Source organism: Erythrolamprus reginae, chromosome 1 (genome assembly GCF_031021105.1).
Source record: "Erythrolamprus reginae isolate rEryReg1 chromosome 1, rEryReg1.hap1, whole genome shotgun sequence".
NCBI lineage: Eukaryota > Metazoa > Chordata > Lepidosauria > Squamata > Dipsadidae > Erythrolamprus > Erythrolamprus reginae.
This window is the reverse complement of record NC_091950.1, coordinates 88,179,392-88,199,375: the sequence shown is the minus strand read 5'-3', so window position 1 is coordinate 88,199,375 and position 19,984 is coordinate 88,179,392. Positions and strand designations below refer to the sequence as shown.

At 41.8% G+C, this 19,984-nt stretch overlaps 1 protein-coding gene across 1 annotated transcript in view; it reads right to left on the bottom strand.

The window, feature by feature from the left end:
• Window positions 1–1,261: 1,261 nt before the first annotated feature.
• Window positions 1,262–19,984, bottom strand: part of ZFYVE1 (zinc finger FYVE-type containing 1) — a 31,501-nt gene continuing 12,778 nt past the window's right edge. Inside the window, 10 exon segments of the mRNA XM_070758097.1 lie at window positions 1,262–3,241; window positions 4,218–4,331; window positions 10,206–10,314; window positions 10,316–10,387; window positions 11,907–12,077; window positions 13,295–13,412; window positions 13,506–13,603; window positions 16,412–16,444; window positions 16,446–16,521; window positions 19,107–19,213. Coding sequence (XP_070614198.1) covers window positions 3,009–3,241; window positions 4,218–4,331; window positions 10,206–10,314; window positions 10,316–10,387; window positions 11,907–12,077; window positions 13,295–13,412; window positions 13,506–13,603; window positions 16,412–16,444; window positions 16,446–16,521; window positions 19,107–19,213 — 1,131 coding nt within the window. The 3' untranslated portion in view covers window positions 1,262–3,008.

The following is a 19,984-nucleotide window of genomic DNA, read 5'->3' as shown; positions in this document are numbered from 1 at the left end:
GTTCTGTCTCACACGGCAAACAACCAGTAATTAACTGCCAATTAAAGCTCAGACACAGAGGTCTATTTTACAATAAGGTTTGTGGAGAAGCACAAATTAGAAGCAAGGAATGTGTTTCCACTGCCAAAGTTCAAGCTGGAGGCAGAGTTGATTATCAAGATAGATTCCTAAACACATGGTTTCAAAGCCAAGAATTACTCACAGGACTTTTTAACCCTATAATTGTCCAGAACTGCAGCAAGGTTTGTTTAAACAACAGACAAGAACTCTTCACATGCTCTCTTCCTTCAAAGGATCAAATGTTGGTTTTCTGCAAAGGGAACCTCCCAACTCTATCCCCTTATATACCCCCTGGGAGTAGAGACTGCGCGCGCACAGCTGTGTTCAAGTCCGCCTTGTGAGCCTGCGTAACTGCTCCTGCCTCCCCTGCATTCTTCTGACCCTTGCATCAGGATAGGATCCCTCATCTCCTCTTCTTCATCAGCTCCAGGGGGTTGAAAAGCCTCTGCATAGCCTCTGCAGGCTCCTAACACTCAGTCTCCCTCCTCCTCACTGACCGACTCCTCTGACAGCCACACAGGCCCACCAGGCCCAGATGGACCCGGTTCATCTGGCTCGAAGTCTGTTGCCAGAGGGCCTAGCTGCGATTCAACCGCAACATATGGTATATTTGGTCCTGTTCTAAAGGTGACCTTTTTAGGCCCACTTGATAAGTGACATAATGAAGGTCATACAAGTTTAGTCCTTTGACAGCATCAGTAGTATATATTGAATCTACCCTGTCTTGCACTGTAGAATGCCTAGTCACTTGGAACAATGCAACTTGAAGTGTTAACATAGCTTAAAGACATGAGGATGGCGAAGACAGCATTGATTGAGCTTCTTAGAATGAAATTTGATTTAAAAAAAACTACATAAAACAAGCTTGCAAGTGAATATTTTATATGAGGAACATTCAATACTTTTGTATGTGCAATAACATGGTGGAAGAGCTACATGCATGAAGAACACATAGTCCACAAACAAATTCCATTTTTAGATTCCACCACAAGTCAAAACTAAAAAAAAAATGTTGGGGGGAGGGGGGTAAATCCTCCACCTTGGAGGATAGAATATACGTACATTCTAATTACAAAATACATATTAAATCATGTATAATTCAGAAATGTGCTACTATATAATCCAATTTTGATTTGATATAGAAAGTCAAAACTACGTTTTCTCTCTAGTGACAGCATTCAGAAAGAAATCACCACACTTGTTCAGAAGGGGTAAGTCCTTTATAGCACTTAATTTAATACAGTCCTACAACAGGATTTCAGGTGTCAAGATATACAAGAATATACTTAATAAATTGGAAAACAGTGTTAGATATCATGCCAAAGTCCAGCCATTATTAATGTAGATAGTCTCCACCAGAGGAATGTGCCATTTGACTCAGAAGAGGCAAAAAGGGATTTTTTAAAAAAAGAATTATATTTCTGATAGTATCTTGTTTATCACTGTAACAAGATGCACAGAAAAGCCAAATCCGATGATTTTCTTCAATGATTAGATCAATGCCTCAAAATGGTTCAGTACAGGGCTGTTGTTAAAAAAAAAAGCCATTGTCTCATTCGCTTGTACACTTGGAGGATTGCCCGTTTTCAGATTTGTTTGAGTGCTCTTTCAGACATTTGCCAACTTAGAAAGAACTAAAGCTTAGGAAGCTAAACAAATACTACACTGCAAAGCATGGAAGTATGCTTCGTACTTGCCATTGTTTCCAGTCCGGAGATGTTTGATGAAGAAATGGGAATACAGTGTTCCCTCGATTTTCGCAGGTTCAAACTTCGTGAAAAGTTTATACCACGTTTTTTCAAAAATATTAATTAAAAAATACTTTGCGGTTTTTCCCCCCTATACCACAGTTTTTCCTGCCCGATGACGTCATATGTAATCACCAAACTTTCGCCCACCTATAATAAATATTTTTTTTAAATAAACTTTAATAAAGAAACATGGTGAGTAATAATCTAAATGGTTGCTAAGGGAATGGGAAATTGCAATTTAGGGGTTTAAAGTGTTAAGGGATGGCATGTGATACTGTTCATAGCCAAAAATAGTGTATTTACTTCCACATCTCTACTTCACGGAAATTCAACTTTTGCGGGCGGTCTCGGAACGCATCCCCCGCGAAAATCGAGGGAACACTGTATATCACAAAGAAATCCACAACCTCACAAATTTGTGGATAAGAAGAATAAGGATTCATCACCTTAGAATTAAACTGGAATGGCTTTAAAAGTTTTGGGTTTGTGACACACATTTAATTTTTCTCCAAACTGGAACTGTGTTTAATGCAAGGGCTTGCAATCATGCACACAGTAATAAACAGCATTTTTCTAGGAAGACCCTACCAGCAGAAGGAAGCCAGAATGGGATAAAATAAATAGGTATGATAGAGTTGCAATGGCCAGTCCAAAGGCCTGGTACTCTGTATCGAAAACCAAGGCTCGTGAATGGTGATTATTTCAAGTGACCACCTTGTAGAATCACAATTATTGAAAGTCATGATGCTGTAAGTAGCAGAATGCTTCAAGCAAATGAATCCCAAGGCACTCAAGAGGTTGTGCTTGATCCATTACACTTTAAAAAAAAAAATCAAATTTCTATTTACGTTTCAATGTTAACAGTAAATTACCACTGCTTCATCAGCAGCTGCATTTAGCATACTTATACTACATTATAGGGATATAGAAATACATACAGTTGACTGGTATATACTGGATTTTGGGATTCCTCGATTTATTGCAAGCTTTTCACATACTCGTCCCCAACTTCCATTATCACAACTGGCAATCAAGCCTTCTCTGGGCTATTGATTATTCCACATTACTGAAATCTACACGTGTAAAGGAGGCTTAGACATGAGGAGCATGCATTCTGCCTAAGGTTTTTTTTTTTCCTTTTTATCTAACCCTGAGAAGCTAAGGTGTTAACTGCGTACCCAGAGGGAAAAGTTAAGGTTAAAGATCGCCAGGCTTTTTATTGCAATTAAAACAGACTCTAACTGGATGGTCCCATCCACGGGAAGGGACAGCTCTGCGCTCAAGGGAGCATTCGTCGCAGAAGCCCTGGCCACAAGCACGGCAATGATGCTTTGACAATTTGATGTTGAATTCCTTCTGGCAATTGTGGCACTGTAAGATTTCGTGGTCAGGTACCCAGTAGGTAGGCCTAGCGGCATCCTTCACGAGACCTGTAAACAATCAGAAAAATCCCACAAAGCCAGTTTATTATCAGCGATGCAGGGCAAAAGTTACAAAGCCCCAGCAGCTAGGTCATCCATGCTCTGATATCTGTCTCGCCTTGCAGAAGTGGCTCCTGCAGCTCTGTCCAGCAGGATCTCATGTGGCCCCCGGCCCACTTCTGCTTGCTCACACAGCTCCATCGCCCTGACTCACGCAGTGCCACTGGTGTGCTACACAACCTCCTGTCCCCCCACAAGCAAGCAGAAGAAATGAGCCTCCCATGTACTCTTAAAGTACATTGGGGGGGGGGGGGATAAGACATCTCCTGAAAATAAGTCCAAGTAAAGAGGTACCTCTACTTACGAACTTAATTCGTTCCGTGACCAGGCTCTTAAGCAGAAAAGTTTATAAGTAGAAGCAATTTTCCCATAGGAATCAACGTAAAAGCAAATAATGTGTGCAAACCCATTAGGAAAGAAATAAAAGCTTGGAATTTGGGTGGGGGGAGGAGGAGGAAGGAGAGGAGGAGGACAGTCGCTGCCCAGAGCGAAGGGAGCATTTCTTTTCTCTGGGCGCTGGCAGGTTTATTCCCTCTCCAAGCGCCCAGAGAAAGGAAAATGCTTTGTTTGCTCTGGACTGCCAAAGCCTCCTTAAGCACCACTGAAAGGCTCCTCTGGGAGGAGAAAAGCCTGGGATTAAAGGGGGAATGGCAGGAAACTGTCTGGGCCTTCGTGCCGCTCTCAAATTTCCTGGAAAATTTTTCCAGGCTCGAGTTCTTAAGTAGAAAATGGTTCTTAAGAAGAAGCAAAAAAATCTTGAACACCCGGTTCTTATCTGGAAAAGTTCTTAAGTAGAGGCGTTCTTAGGTAGAGGTACCACTGTACTTATTTTGGAGCCCAAAAGAAAATAAGACTGGGTCTTATTTTCAGGGAAAGACGGTAATAAGCAGTTCAGACCCTTTCTAAAGCCGCTTGTAGCACTTACCCAGTGGGATGTCAATGGCGGTTACCACAGCCCCAAGAGTGTTCTGCACAGCTTCACCAACTTTCCTGGCAATCACTGTCCCTCCTTCCTCCTCCGTTGATGCCTCAGCCACTTCTGCAAAACAGATGCTAGGGCTCAAAACCAAAGGCACAACCCCAGAGGAAACACCTAACCCCATTTTAAAAACATCGCAACTTAAGAATAATAGTCTTATGTTACCCAAAGCAGATTCTTATTGAATGTTAGGAAAAACCTCCTCACAAAAGACTACATCTTATCAAGGTGATAAACTTCCCATTGAAGGATATACTTCAACCGAGGTTGGTCAGGCATTTGTCAGAGAGTCTTTAATTTGAATTCAGTAGGCTAAATGGTTTCTTCTAATCATATGCTTCTATAAAGCTCCCATAGATATCCCAGGCAGTCTACAGCGAAGGCCAAAAGCCAGAGTTAAATACTGGTATTAAGAGCTTCAACCAAATTTGTGTAACTTTTCCAAATTAATAATAATAATAATAATAATAATAATAATAATAATAATAATAATAATAATAATAATAATTTATTAGATTTGTATGCCACCCCTCTCCAAAGACTCGGGGCAGCTCACAACAATGATAAAAACAATATTATAGTAGCACAAATCTAATATTAAAAGAAATAATTAAAACCCTATCATATTAAAACCAAACAACACATACATACCAAACGTAAATTATAAGGAGCCTGGGGGAAAGATGTCTCAAATCCCCCATGCCTGGCAGTATAGGTGGATCTTGAGTAGTTTACGAAAGACAAGGAGGGTGGGAGCAGTTCTAATCTCCGGGGGGGAGTTGATTCCAGAGGGCTGGGGCCGCCACAGAGAAGGCTCTTCCCCTGGGGCCCGCCAGACGACATTGTTTAGTCCAGTGTTTCCCAACCTTTTTTGAGCCGCGGCACATTATTCATATTTTCAAAATCCTGGGGAACACTGAACGGGGGGGTGGGGGGGTGGCTAAAGAAAAGTTTTGACAAAAAAAATCTTCCTCCATTTCGCTCTATTTCTCCCTCACTCTTTCTCTCTCTTCCTTCCCTTTTTTCTCTCTCTCCATCCCTCTTTCTTTCTTCCTCTCTTTTTTGCTCTCTTTCTCTCTCCCTCCTTCCCTCCCTATATGTCTTTCTCTCTCCCTTGCTCTCTCTGCCTCTCTTGCTATCTCTCTTTCATTCTCTCTCTTTCTTTCTTTCTTTCTCTCTTTCTCTCTCTCTCTGTCTCTCTTTCTCTGTCTCCCTTTCTCTCTCTCTTGCTAGCTCTCTTTCTCTCTCTTTCTCTTTCTCTGTCTCTCTCTCTCTCTCTGCCTCTCTTGCTATGTCTCTCTTGCTCTCTCTCTCTCTCTCTGCCTCTCTTGCTATGTCTCTCTTGCTCTGTCTCTCTTTCTCTCTCTTCCTTTCTTCTCTGCGGAGGCCGGCGAAGGTTTTTCTTATTTTAAATGTTCCGGGTGGCAGGGGGATGCGGAGCCCGCACGCACACACACCCGACATTCCAAATTCTGCCTCAGCTGTGAGAAGAACGCCTGCCCCGCCTGTCCTGCAGCCCTTTCGCTGACAGCCTGGGACAAAAGCGCTCCATGAAGGGACTGCAAGAGGGGCCGGGCGGGCATTAGCAGCCGGATGAGGAGGACAAGAAGCCGCTGCAGCCACCCCCAATCCCCCCCCCTTCCCTGGGTGCCTTCCAAAGGCCCCTGGAAAAAGGCAGGAGGTAGCAACAAGGCGCGAGGACAAGCAGGCAGCTTGGTGGAGGGGAAGCGCTGAGGGGCTCTCCTCCTTCCCCACCCCCGCGCTTCTCTCCCGCCCTGGCTTTTGCTTTGCCCGCAGATTTCCCCGCAGTTCAAAAGGAGGCAAGAGGTGGCCTGGATGAAATTGCGGGGAAATCATGGGGCGAAGCGAAAGCCAGGGCGGGAGAGAAGCGCGGGGGTGGGGAAGGAGGAGAGCCCCTCAGCGCTTCCCCTCCGCCAAGCTGCCTGCTTGTCCTCGCGCCTCGTTGCTATCTCATGCTGCTCCCACCATGGCTGCGCGCAGTTCCGGTGCCCCTGGCTGAAGGTCGTCCTGTGGCTGGTCTTGGGCTTTACGATGGCTTCCTGGTTCCCTCTCCTCCCTCCGCCTGTGTCTACCGCCAGCGCCTCATTCCTCGGAGCTGCCGCTTCCTTCCAGGCAGCCCAGCCACGCTGCCGTAGAAAGTGCAGAGGTTATTGCCGCCGCCTCTGCCTCCACTCAGGGAGCCACCGTGGTTGAGCTGAGGGAGAGGAAAAGGCGCGGTGACCACGGTGGCTCCCTGAGTGGAGGCAGAAGCGGTGGCAATAACCTCTGTGCTTTCTACGGCAGCGTGGCTGAGCTGGACGGAGGGAAGCGGCAGCTCCCACTCGAGGAACCCACGGCAACGGGCGACGGCTTGGTGGGAGGCGACGGCGGGAGACACAGGCGGTGGGAGGAGAGGGAACCAGGAAGCGACTGTGAAGCCCAAGACCACCCACAGGACGACACTCAGGCAGGGGCGCCGGCAGCGCCCCGCCCAGCTTGAGCTTCTCGCGGCACACCTGGCCTTGTCTCGCGGCACACTACTGTGCCGCGGCACACCGGTTGGGAAACGCTGGTTTAGTCGATGTGTTCATAGGTAAACTCAAGGACTATTTCTGTTGGCCTTTGAGAAATCTTCATGACTTCCAGCTGCTACTGTATTTCCTCGAAAATAAGACCCTGTCTTATATATATATATATTGAACCCTGAAATAAGTGCTTGTCCTAATAAGCCGATTGGGCTTATTATCAGGGGATGTCTTATTTTGGGGAAAAGCAGGGTATCAAATGAACAAGTCACACTTAGGAGTGGCATCCTCCCAGCAGCCTATAAAGGTAGCAGTATTGTGTGTCCTATTGGTATTATCTTATTTATCTCCAAATGTTTCTGCTTTCCCAGTACAATCCAGCAGAATAGATGCCTCCCCCTTTGCCAGTCAGTGGAGCCTAAGAAGCTTGGCTTCTCTTTAGCAGCTCCCACCCACTAGAACACCCCTCAGAGATAAGGACAGCATTCTTTTTCCTGAGCTTCTAGAAAACTTCAAAAAACCTTCGTTCTTGGATTGATTTTTATTATGTGCTTGATGGCCCAAGTTGGTTTTCGCTTTAACTGCCTGTGAGGTTCAATGTTCTTTCTGTAGTTTTCCTAGTTTTGTACACTGCTCAGAGCCCATTGGAGTTGAGCTAACAATAGATTTAAATAAATGAATAACCTAAAATGGTTGGGTTTTTTCAGCCAACAAAAGATACAACTGACAAGGACACCAACTAAACAAGATAAATTCCCGGGGGGAAATCTCTCATGCTTTAACAATTTGTTATGAATATGAGAGACTTTCATGAACAGTAAACTGAACAATATTCAGGTTGTTTATATGATTACTTGCCTCCAGGTAATAATTCCTTATATTTTAATGCATTTTCCCCCCATTTATATCTCATTTTTCTCAGGAACCTTATATGTAGTGGCATCTGCCTTAATTTTATCTCCACAGCAATAAGCTGAGGAATGAGTAGACAAAAATCGTCTAATTGCAATGCACTCTTCATGGGGCTACCCTTGAAAAGTATTCAGAGATTTCAGCTGGTTCAAAATGTAGCTGTGCAGCTATAATGGGTGTACCTGTATTACTCCAAATCTTGGCGAGCTGCATTGGCTACCAGTCAGGCTCTGGACGTAATTCAAGGCGTTGATTATTACCTTTAAAGCCCTACATGGCTTAGGACCAGATTATTTAAGGGACCATCTACTACCTCATACCTTCCAGCAGCCAATCCGGGTCCTGTCCGCCAGTGTTGGTTGGCGGAACCGCGAGGAAGGACCTTCTCTGTGGCAGCCCCAATGCTTTGGAACCAACTGCCTTTGGAGATCCGTGTTATCCCCACCCTGCCGGCCTTCCGGAAAGCCGTTAAGACCTGGCTTTTCCGGCAGGCTTGGGACCATGAATGAATGACTATGTATGGTCTTAAGGGCTATTATTATGTTTATTATACTTTTTATTGTTGTTGATCCTGTGATCCATTTTTACATTGCTTTTTAAATTCTTGTTATTATTGTGAGCCGTCCAGAGTCCATTGGAATTGGGAGGCATATAATAATAATAATAATAATAATAATAATAATAATAATAATAATAATAATAGAAAGATAGAAGTCTGACGGCAGAAAAAGACCTCATGGTCCATCTAGTCTGCCCTTATACTATTTTCTGTATTTTATCTTAGGATGGATATATATTTATCCCAGGCATGTTTAAATTCAGTTACTATGGTTTTATCTATCACATCTGCTGGAAGTTTGTTCCAAGGATCTACTACTCTTTCAGTAAAATAATATTTTCTCATGTTGCTTTTGATCTTCCCCCAAGGAACTTCAGATTGTTTCCCCTTGTTCTTGTGTTCACTTTCCTATTAAAAACACTTCCCTCCTGAACCTTAATTAACCCTTTGACATATTTAAATGTTTCGATCATGTCCCCCCTTTCCCTTCTGTCCTCCAGACTATACAGATTGAGTTCATTAAGTCTTTCCTGATACGTTTTATGTTTAAGACCTTCCACCATTCTTGTAGCCCGTCTTTGGACTCGTTCAATTTTGTCAATATCTTTTTGTAGGTAAGGCCTCCAGAACTGAACACATAATAATAGTTGTTATTGTTGTTATTGTTATTGTTAATTAGATTAGACTTGGGGCGGCTCACAACTAAATAAATGTCAATCAATCAATCAATAAATAAATAAATAAATAAATAAATAATGAGCTCCACATATTAAGTGGGATTGAAACACAGGGTTCCTTGGAGTCCAACTTCTTAGCTAATGTCTATAATAGCATTAGCTTCAACGGTGACTAAAATGATCCACATATAATGGAAAGAGATTCCAAAAGGTTCTGTCTAAGTCACATGTCAATGACTTTATATAACATACTAACTTTACTATCCCTTCTATTTAGACTATTTATTCATTGAATCGCAGTTAAGCAAACCATTAATATATATCTTGTGCAAATTCACCCTTGGAGACGACCCAGTGGAATTAATGAGAGTATGTTAGTTACAAGTAGGAATCCTCAATCTGAGTATTGCATTGGCAGTTCTGTGTTAGCAAAAACTTCAGAAGAGAAGGATTTAGGGGTAGTGATTTTTGACAGTCTCAAAATGGGTGAACAGTGTGGTCGGGCGGTAGGAAAAGCAAGTAGGATGCTTGGCTGCATAGCTAGAGGTATAACAAGCAGGAAGAGGGAGATTGTGATCCCCTTATATAGAGCGCTGGTGAGACCACATTTGGAATACTGTGTTCAGTTCTGGAGACCTCACCTACAAAAACATATTGACAAAATTGAATGTGTCCAAAGACGGGCTACAAGAATGGTGGAAGGTCTTAAGCATAAAACGTATCAGGAAAGACTTAATGAACTCAATCTGTATAGTCTGGAGGACAGAAGGGAAAGGGGGGACATGATCAAAACATTTAAATATCTTAAAGGGTTAAATAAGATTCAGGAGGGAAGTGTTTTTAATAGGAAAGTGAACACAAGGACAAGGGGACACAATCTGAAGTTAGTTGGGGGAAAGATCAAAGGCAACATGAGAAAATATTATTTTACTGAAAGAGTAGTAGATCCTTGGAACAAACTACCAGCAGACGTGGTTGGTAAATCCATAGTAACTGAATTTAAACATGCCTGGGATAAACATATATCCATTGTAAGATAAAATACAGGAAGTATAAGGGCAGACTAGATGGACCATGAGGTCTTTTTCTGCCGTCAGTCTTCTATGTTTCTATCACACGTATCATTTAGTTTGCTTTCACTTTCAGCTATTACAAGATTTACATTTTCACAATGTAGTATTAATAAAACAACACACACACACACAGAATTGTTGATTCCTCGCTGTGATTCACGCACAAAGTATGATCAAGACAAGATTACCTAACTGAACGTCCCTGTTGTCATAACAGTTGTCGCATACTCGCACAGGCGTGGGTCCCCAACCACGTTCCGGGACAGGGCGGGTCTTAGATGAACAACCATCACAAAAAACCGTCTCCACAAGCCCGACAATGGTGCTTGGTATCATTATCTTTAAAAGATATGCCACATTTCCTACAATTCTGAACAAGAAAGGATGGACAAAGTGAAAACATTGCAAGATATATATTTTTTTCCCCTGTATAATGAAAATGAAGGGGGGGAAAGTAGATGATTCAAACTGCTCAATTGGCTTGGGCTAAACTGGCTTTCCTCAACTTAATGTCTTCCAAAAATAATCGAATTCGACTCTCATTCTCACAGAAACAATGTTGTCTGTCAACTTGCGTCATCTATTGATCTGTCTAGCTTAGCATCTGTGCTGACTGACTTTTTTTAGACAGGAACTTTTCCAGTTCTATTTAGAAATACAGTGTTCCCTCGATTTCCGCGGGGGATGCGTTCCGAGACCGCCCACGAAAGTCGAATTTCCGCGAAGTAGAGATGCGGAAGTAAATACACTATTTTTGGCTATGAACATTATCACAAGCCTTCCCTTAACACTTTAAACCCCTAAATTGCAATTTTCCCATTCCCTTAGTAACCATTCAGATTATTACTCACCATGTTTATTTATTAAAGTTTATTAAAAAAAATATTTATTAAAGGCAGACGAAAGTTTGGCAATGACATATGACGTCATCGGGTGGGAAAAAACCATGGTATAGGGAGGAAACCCGCAAAGTATTTTTTAATTAATATTTTTGAAAAACCGTGATATAGACTTTCCACGAAGTTCGAACCCGCGAAAATCGAGGGGAACACTGTACCTAGGCCCTTTCCAAGCAAAATATATGCTCTGCCATTGCATAATGGTTCTTGGTGAAAATTGTAATTAAATGTACAGTACTTGAATCACACCAGATCAGGGAAGAATAGATTAAACCAACATTGCTACATCCCTCACTAATGTGGATGTCTTCAGTAAGCTGGCCTTCAGAGAGAATCTTGGCATATGCATAGGGCAGTGTTTCCCAACTTTGGCAACTTGAAGATATTTGGACTTCAACTCCCAGAATTCCCCAGCCAGCGAATGCTGGCTGGGGAATTCTGGGAGTTGAAGTCCAAATATCTTCAAGTTGCCATGGTTGGGAAACACTGGCATAGGGATTATTTGGCACAGTGTCTTATCCAAGATACTTGTGGGCTAGCTTTTAGCCCTGAAGAGAGAGAAGGAGAAAGTCAAAATAACCAACCATTCTGATTTTAAAGGAAGAGAAAATTAGCATATATTATGGTCAATTAGCATATAGTATATAGAAACAAACTTGTTAGAATGAACATTACACCCTGGAGATAAATGTGGTGCCTTGTTCTTCTACATTTCAAGAGTAGAGAAAACAGAAAACCAGGCAATCTGTCCACCACACCCCTTAGGCTTTAAAAAAAAAAACCATACTCATTATACTCATTCCAGGGGGAGTAACTATTTGCAATTCTGCAAAGCAAAACAAAAAACTTTAAGTCTACTTAAATTATTACTACTATTAGTACTTTGTAAATAAATGAATTTAAAGAAATCATGAACCGTTAATTCAGCTCTTGGGAAAAAGGAAACAAAAACAAGAAACATTTGCAAATAATTATGGTGGTGTTGGGTACCAGAATCTGGGAATTGGGTTTCCAGTACGCCGGAGCAATCTGATCTGTCAACCATGAGGTTACAGCTTTGGTAGGTCCCAAGCTCAGCTCCGACATTGACTGTGCCATGAAATTCATTCCATCGATCAGGCGCTGAGCAGCATTGTTATTGTCCTTCAGGCTGCAATCAGTCTGAAAAGAAACAATAATGTGGACATCTTTTATTGTTTTGATTGCTGCTGCTGCTAAGCTACTTTTCATCAAACACATCCAGATTTTTCCCTTTATACAAAAAATAGCAAAAAAAAATATATGCATACCACCAGAATAATTGAGGGAATGAGCTGACACATTTGAGTTAGATTGCAGGGGCTTTAAGACATGGTGCCAAGAAGTGGCACAATATCTATACACTTGCCTTGGGACAGCATGTCACTTAGGAAGAACTTTAAACATCTATCCATTTAAAATTATTTTCTACGTGTGAGTTAGCAACCCAGAATAAAGAACACCTATTATCAATTATAGTCATATTGAGATTGGTTTAATTGAACTCGGTGGCCTACATTGGGTGAGTTCTAATAGCTTGGATGTGCCTCCTTAGCATCTGAGCCAAGATCTTGAGAGAAGCGTTTAAGGGGTGTGAACGTTAATGGATTACCTCTTCTTTCATTATACATCTTCAACATCCTTCCAAAATGTTAAAAAACAAATCAAATCACTTTATTTTATTATTTTATTATTTATTATTATTATTATTTTATTATTTATTATTATTATTTTATTATTTATTATTATTATTTTATTATTTATTAGATTTGTATGCCGCCCCTCTCCAGAGACTCGGAGCGGCTTACAACAACAATACATAGTACAAATCTAATGGTTAAAAAAGGACAGTTTAAACCCCTTATTATAAAAACAGTCATGCATCCCAAATAAACCATACATAAAATGAAACAGCCCGGGGGAATCAATTTCCCCATGCCTGGCAGCAGAGATGGGTTTTTAGGAGTTTGTGAAAGGCAAGGTGGGTGGAGGCAATTCTGATCTCCGGAGGGAGTTGGTTCCAGAGGGTCGGGGCTGCCACAGAGAAGGCTCTTCCCCTGGGTCCCGCCAGACGGCTTTGTTTAGTCAATGGGACCCGGAGAAGGCCAACTCTGTGGGACCTAATCGGTCACTGGGATTCGTGCGGCAGAAGGGCGGTCCCAGAGATATTCTGGTCCGATGCCACAGGCCTGAAACAGTGGACATCAGCTTTCTGTTCCTCACACACACACACATAACACACATACACACACACCTTGGCTCAAAGTTAGTCTATCCTTTATCTAAGTGGCCGTTTCCAATCCTTATGGTTCTAAAAAAAAAAAAAGAGGCTGGAAACCAATCATTGCCAACAAACTTACTCCTGGCCAGACGTGTACAATCTCCGTCCTCACCACGGTATCCACAGGATCTTGGTTCCCAAACCAGTATTGTCGGCTACGGTACACAACCCCACAATTGGGGCACTCAATTACATATCTGCAAGTAGGGGAAGAAAAGAGCTGCTCACTTCAGCCTCTCGAAGGGATAAGACTAGGAGAGCAGAAAGGGAAGGCATGGACCTATACTTACCCTGACCAGGCATACTTAGCAAGGCCCATCCAAGGGGAATCTGTAGAAGCAGAGGTTTTGGGCACTACCCTAACCTCTTGACCATGTTCGTAACAACCCTGAAAAGCAGGACACCAGTTAAAAAGATATTTCTCTTCAAATATCCATGTTCAAGCCTATTCTGCACACATTAATTTTTCTAGAAAAGTAGCAGTAAGAAATCTCATGAGTTGGACACTTTTATGTCAACATAAACATATGATTTTAAGCAGAGAATAGAAATCACAAATAAATTAGGAAAATCATCATCATTTCTAGCTTAAAACTACTATCTGGGAGCTACCAAAATGAATTCCCAGTTCGTGTTGTTTCTGTTACTTAGGACTGCTAGAATTAGATACATCATATAGCGTATTTTCAGAGTATAAGATGCACTGGAGTATAAGATGCACCTAGATTTTAGAGGTGGAAAACAAGGAAAAAAGTAATCTAAACCAAACGGTGTAGTATACTTTTTACAACCACTTTTTACAAACTTCAAACTTGACAGCTTTAAGACTTGTGGACTTCAGATCCCAAAATTCCTCCTCTAGTCATGCTAGATCAGGAATGGGAGTTGAAGACCACACGTCTTAAACTTGCCAGCTTTAATTCTAGTGGACTTCAACTCCCAGAATTCCTCCTCCAGTCATGCTAGATGGGGTAATTAGAAGGCAAAACCAGCCATTTTTCACCCATTTTTTTTTTGCACATATTAGGTGGGCACAGGGTCTGGAAAGCTGCAAGGAGCTCCTGGGTATTGGGGGATGGCAAATATGCCCCAATTTCTGTGAAAAACAAGCTGTTTTTTGCCGGTTTTTTCATAAAAATTGAGGGATTTTTGCCATCCCCCAGTCCCCAGGAGCTCTCTGCAGGCTTCCCAGACCCTCTGTTGAAAAATGGGGACATAGGGGCGGGGCTTCAAGACAGCCAAAATGGCTGCATTTGGTGTACTGTATAAGACGCACCGACATTTCCACCCTCTTTTAGGGGGGAGAAAGGTGTGTCTCATACTCTGAATAATACAGCAATATGCACAGAAAAAAGAAGAGGAGGGCTTGCAGAGACCTTCTTTACTCCATCTGTCCCACCCTTACTGCTATTCATAATATCCCAAAAGATTGCAATATTTTCAAAAGGTTAAAAAAATGTTTTAATTCAGTACATTTGCAGAAATACCCAGAGAGATATCTGGTTTTTTAACAATTTTACCTAGGAAATAAAAAAACCTGACTAATGTAAATTGGAATGTGGTTGAGAAAGAAACAATGCAGGAAATTGAAACAATGCATCTGACAAGCAACTGGGAATCAAAAAGTAGCAGGAAATTGAATTATGAAAGAAAAAAAGCAAAAGGCTTTGCTTTATTACAGATTTGCTCTTTTTTTCTGTAGTATTTCAAAGAAGAATGAGAAATTGCTGATTTCTAATGCAGCTTTTCCCTGCCTGAGAAATACATCCCAGACATGTTGAAGCGCAGACAAGAATCCACAATTAAGATAGTATGAGATGGATACAATTTCTCTAAATTTTCATAATTTGGTGCTCCAAATAACTTTGCTCCTAATTCACCTGAAGAGTAGAGAATTAGGACTGCATTTCTGAATGGATTTTTTTTTTTTTAAGTTACTCCAAACAGCTTCGCTCCAATTCACCTGAAAAAATGCATTAGTAGCGAATAAGGACTGGATAAAGATTTTTTTAAAAAAAATCATTGAGAAATGGAGTAATATTTCTACTTTTAGATGACAATCATCATACCTATCTTCCCAAGTAGCCTGGAAAAAAGACCTCTTGGCTATGGAAATAATGAGGCAGTCTACCATATTTTTCAGAGTGTAAGACACCTTTTTTCTTCCTAAAAGAGGCTGAAAATTTGGGTGTGTGTCTTATACTCCAAATGTAGCTTTTTTGAAGCTATTTTCACCAGCCCTAACTAGATGTTAACGATCTTCCCGGCTTCCAGCTTCCTCCAAAGAAAGTTTTTTTTCCATCCCTAAGTCTTTGCAGGCTTGTTTTCATTCCTACTCCCTTTGAAAAGTTTTTTTCAGCCCTAATGCAGTACTAACGATCTTCCTGGCTGGCATCATTTATTGTGATTCCTACTCCCTCGGATGCAGTTATTATTTATTAGATTTATTAGATTTATTAGATTTGTATGCCGCCCCTCTCCGAAAACTCCGAAGTTTTCCTGCCCTAAGTCTTTGCAGGCTTGTTTTCATTCCAGCTCCCTTTGAAAAAGGTTTTTTCAGCCCTAATGCAGTACTAACGATCTTCCTGGCTGGCATCATTTATTGTGATTCCTACTCCCTCGGATGCAGTTATTATTTATTAGATTTATTAGATTATTAGATTTGTATGCCGCCCCCTCTCCAAAAACTCCGAAGTTTGTTTGTTTGTTTGTTTGTTTGTTTGTTTATTTATTTATTTATTTATTTATTTATTTATTTATTATTTGATTTGTATGCCGCCCCTCTCCAAAGTTTTCCTGCCCTAAGTCTTTGCAGGCTTGTTTTCATTCCAGCTCCCTTTGAAAAAGGTTTTTTCAGCCCTAACTAGAGGATAAAATAATGTGCTGAAACTTAACAGACTATGGATGCTAGCCAGATGAATACCTGGTAGGTAGATTTCCCCCCCCCCCCCCTATTTTCCTTCCCCAAAAGTAAAATGCATCTTATATTCCAGTGCATCTTATATTCCGAAAAATATGGTGAGCAAGGTGCCAACAGTTTAACAATACAAACCCATTTGACCAATAGTAAAACAGTACATACCCATTTCCCATTGCAAGCTGCTAAACCACAGCATATGAGCTGTGGATTATCTTCATCTTAGCAGCTCATGGTCTCCTCCAGTACCAGAAATGCCTCTTTCCTTGCTCCACTCACCTTGCAAGTGAATACTCGATTATCATACTGATGAGGTATATCTACAGCGATTCTTAGCTTCATGGGGCATTCCTTCTTTTGCATGGTTCATGCTGTTCTTACACCCGCTTCTAAAATTGCAAAATAAAACACAAAAAGATCAGGAGTCAAACAGTGACATATTTCAGAAAGTGTAATGATAATTCGATTTTACAAGCTTGTCCTAAGTAACATTAGAATCAAACTCTTTTTACATACCATACTACATGTCAGAAAAAGTGAACTTTTGGGGGGGGGGGGAAGGAATGTGGGAAAAACTGGAAAAAGAGACAAAAAATAACTTTTGTTTTTTCACCTAAAGGTAAGGGTCCCTATGCTGTTTCTATATTAGACTTATATGATAGTGTAGTATAACAACATGATTTGATAATATGACCTTACAAGGCAGAGCTTGATAGAAAAAGCAGCTCCATTTGAAGGGGGAACTATTGCAATAATTTTATTTATTTTATTTACTTATTTATTTTGTCCAATACACAATGAGGGTTTTAGTGGGTATGTATATATATAACTATATATACAGTGATCCCCCAAGTTTCGCGATCTCGATCTTTGCGAAACGCTATATCGCGATTTTTTCCACCCGATGACGTCACTCCCTTCCTTTCTCATCTTTCTTTCTCTCTCTCTTTCTCTATCTTGCTTCTTCCTCTCTCACACTCTCTTCCTCCCTCTCTCATCTCTTTCTTTCCTTCTCTCTCTTTCTCTATCTCTCCCCCTCTTGCTCTCAAGCGGCAAGCGAGCAGCCGGGCCGGGGGGCGGGCGGCGAACGGGCCAAGCGGAGCAGCCCGGGCGGGCGGTGCGGAACGGGCAAGCGGAGCGGTCCGGGCGGGGCGGGTGAACGGGCAAGCGGAGCCGCCGGGCGGGCGGGTGAACGGGCAAGCGGCAAGCGATCTTGGGGTTTCCCCTTTGCCTGGGCGGCGGGAAGACCCAGGGAAGGTTCCTTCGGCCCGCCCAACAGCTGATCTGCTCCGCAGCGCGGGCAGCAGCGAGGAGCCGAAGATGGGGTTTCCCCCGTTGCCTGGGCAACGGGGGAAACCCCATCTTCGGCTCCTCGCTGCTGCCACACTGCGGAGCAGATCAGCTGTTGGGCGGCCGAAGGAACCTTCCCTGGGTCTTCCCCGCCGCCCACACGCAAACTCCACCATCTGCGCATGTGCGGCCATGAAAAAAAAGGGCGCGCATGCGCAGATGGTGTTTTACTTCCGCACCGCTATATCGCGACAAATCGAGTTTCGCGAGGGGTCTTGGAACGGAACCCTCGCGAAACTCACAAATCGAGTTTCGCGAGGGGTCTTGGAACGGAACCCTCGCGAAACTCGGGGGATCACTGTATATATATACACACATAGTAAAATACATGAGGGTTATAGAGGAGATACTCATAGTAAAATATATCTAAGAAAGAATAGAAAAGAAGGTATAGTAATAGAACATATCAATGAAAGAATAGAAGAAGAGATCTGGGAATAGAAGAAAGGTATAGGAGATATAGGAGAGCAATAGGACAGGGGACGGAAGGCACTCTAGTGCACTGGTACTCTCCCCTTACTGACCTCTTAGGATCTGGATAGGTCAACCATAGATAATCTAAGGGTAAATTGTTGGGGGTTTGGGGATGACACTATGGAGTCCGGTAATGAGTTCCACGCTTCGACAACAGTTTTACAGTCAAGTTTGGAGCGGTTAATATTAAGTTTAAATCTGTTATGTGCTCTTGTGTTGTTGTGGTTTAAGCTGAAGTATTCAAAGACAGTCAGAAAAAAGATAAAGGAGACATTTACTTTATTTTTCTGCACTTTTGTCTGTATGACAATGGTTAATATTGAGTATTTTATGTAGTTTGGGTCCTACCGCCTTATATTTATTTACAGCTTGGTTTCCCCGAGTAATTTTATAACTATCAAAATCTAATGCTCCCTTGATTACCTTGAAACAGCCATAACAGTACACAAAGAAATTATTCATCTATACAACAACAAAAGAGAAAGGAAAAGCACAACAAAAATTTCACAAAAAGAAAAGACATATGTACCAATAGAGAACTGCTCTTACAATAAATGCTACAATTTTAGCACTAATCAGCATGATTAAATGTCTGGGTTTTAGCTGGTCTCTAGTTCCATTTGAAGAGGGTCAAATGTCATTCTAATACCAGAGAACTATTTATTGAGCTGGAACTATGACATTGCAACAAATGGAATTTTCATTTCTAAACTAATACGTATATTGAGTACGATCGAAAAGCAAATATAATCACTTTAGATTTGTTACATTTTTATAATATCCAAAATCATTTCTTCTTAGTGTGAAAGCCCCAAAGCCATTTAAAATGAATTTGTCAGGTCATATACAGCATCTGCCCGAGTCCTCAGAGAGGGGTGGCATACAAATCAAATCAACAAACAAACAAATCTTAACAAACAAAGCAAATAAAAATCCCAATTTGAAAATCATCTAATGTTCATAAGTATGTGAGCCACACCTCACTGTTTCAGTAGCAGACATGATGTGAAATACATCCCAGAAAAAAAATCTTCAACAAAACCAAATGGTTGCCCTGCTACTCTTAGAATCACTCCAACATTACAACTTATAGTACATTTCCTAGGACTAGATAAACTTTATTCAAATATGGGCCTCCATGCCTACTCACCCGCAGCTGAGACATACAGAGGAGCAGGTAAAATACTCATCTGGAAAAAAGGAGCTATGGGCCATCTGATCGTCCGGAATTTCACCACAGAAACGATCACTTAATGCCTGGATAACAAGGAAAAGATAAATCATTAATAAGCACAGGACGGTAAGCATGTTGAACACACAACAATTTTGTGGAAATATATAGGTCAGGGGCTCAACAAGCTGTCACCCTCAAAACTCCTCCCCTCTTTTTTCCCCTGATTTTTGACCTTCTGGAGGGGGGAGAAGACTGTTTTCACCCTTCCCAGGCTTCTGGAAAGCCTCTGGAGCCTGTGGATGGTGAAAAACAAACCAGCCAAAGGATCCAGAGGCTTTCCTGAAGTCTGGGAAGGGCGAAAAATGACCCAATGGACCTACTGAAAGTCCGGAAGCTTCGGTGAGGCCTGCGCACATGCGGGAAGAGCAGTCTGGGGCAGTGTTCCCTCTAATTTTTGGGGGGGTGGGCGGAAAAGTATAGTGTCTGAGCGGCAGTCCCTTCGGGACTGGGCGGCACAGAAATAATTAATAAATAAATAAATAAACAAACAAATAAAAACCCCACCCTGTTTTGCCTCAGAGAATTTCAAAATAAAATACTGTACTGTGTTTAGTTTAGTTTAATCAGATTTGTATGCCGCCCCTCTCCGCAGACTCGGGGCGGCTCACAGCAACAGCAATACAAGACAAATCCAATATTAAATTAATTTTAAGAACACCACAAGTTAAAAACCAACCAATGTGTGTCTATAACAGTGAGCTCATAATAGGGCAACTCTATCAATATCAAAATGCCACTTAAATAGTTGAGCTAGTTTCAAACTAGATTTTGATTTTCTTTCTCTCTTCCTTACT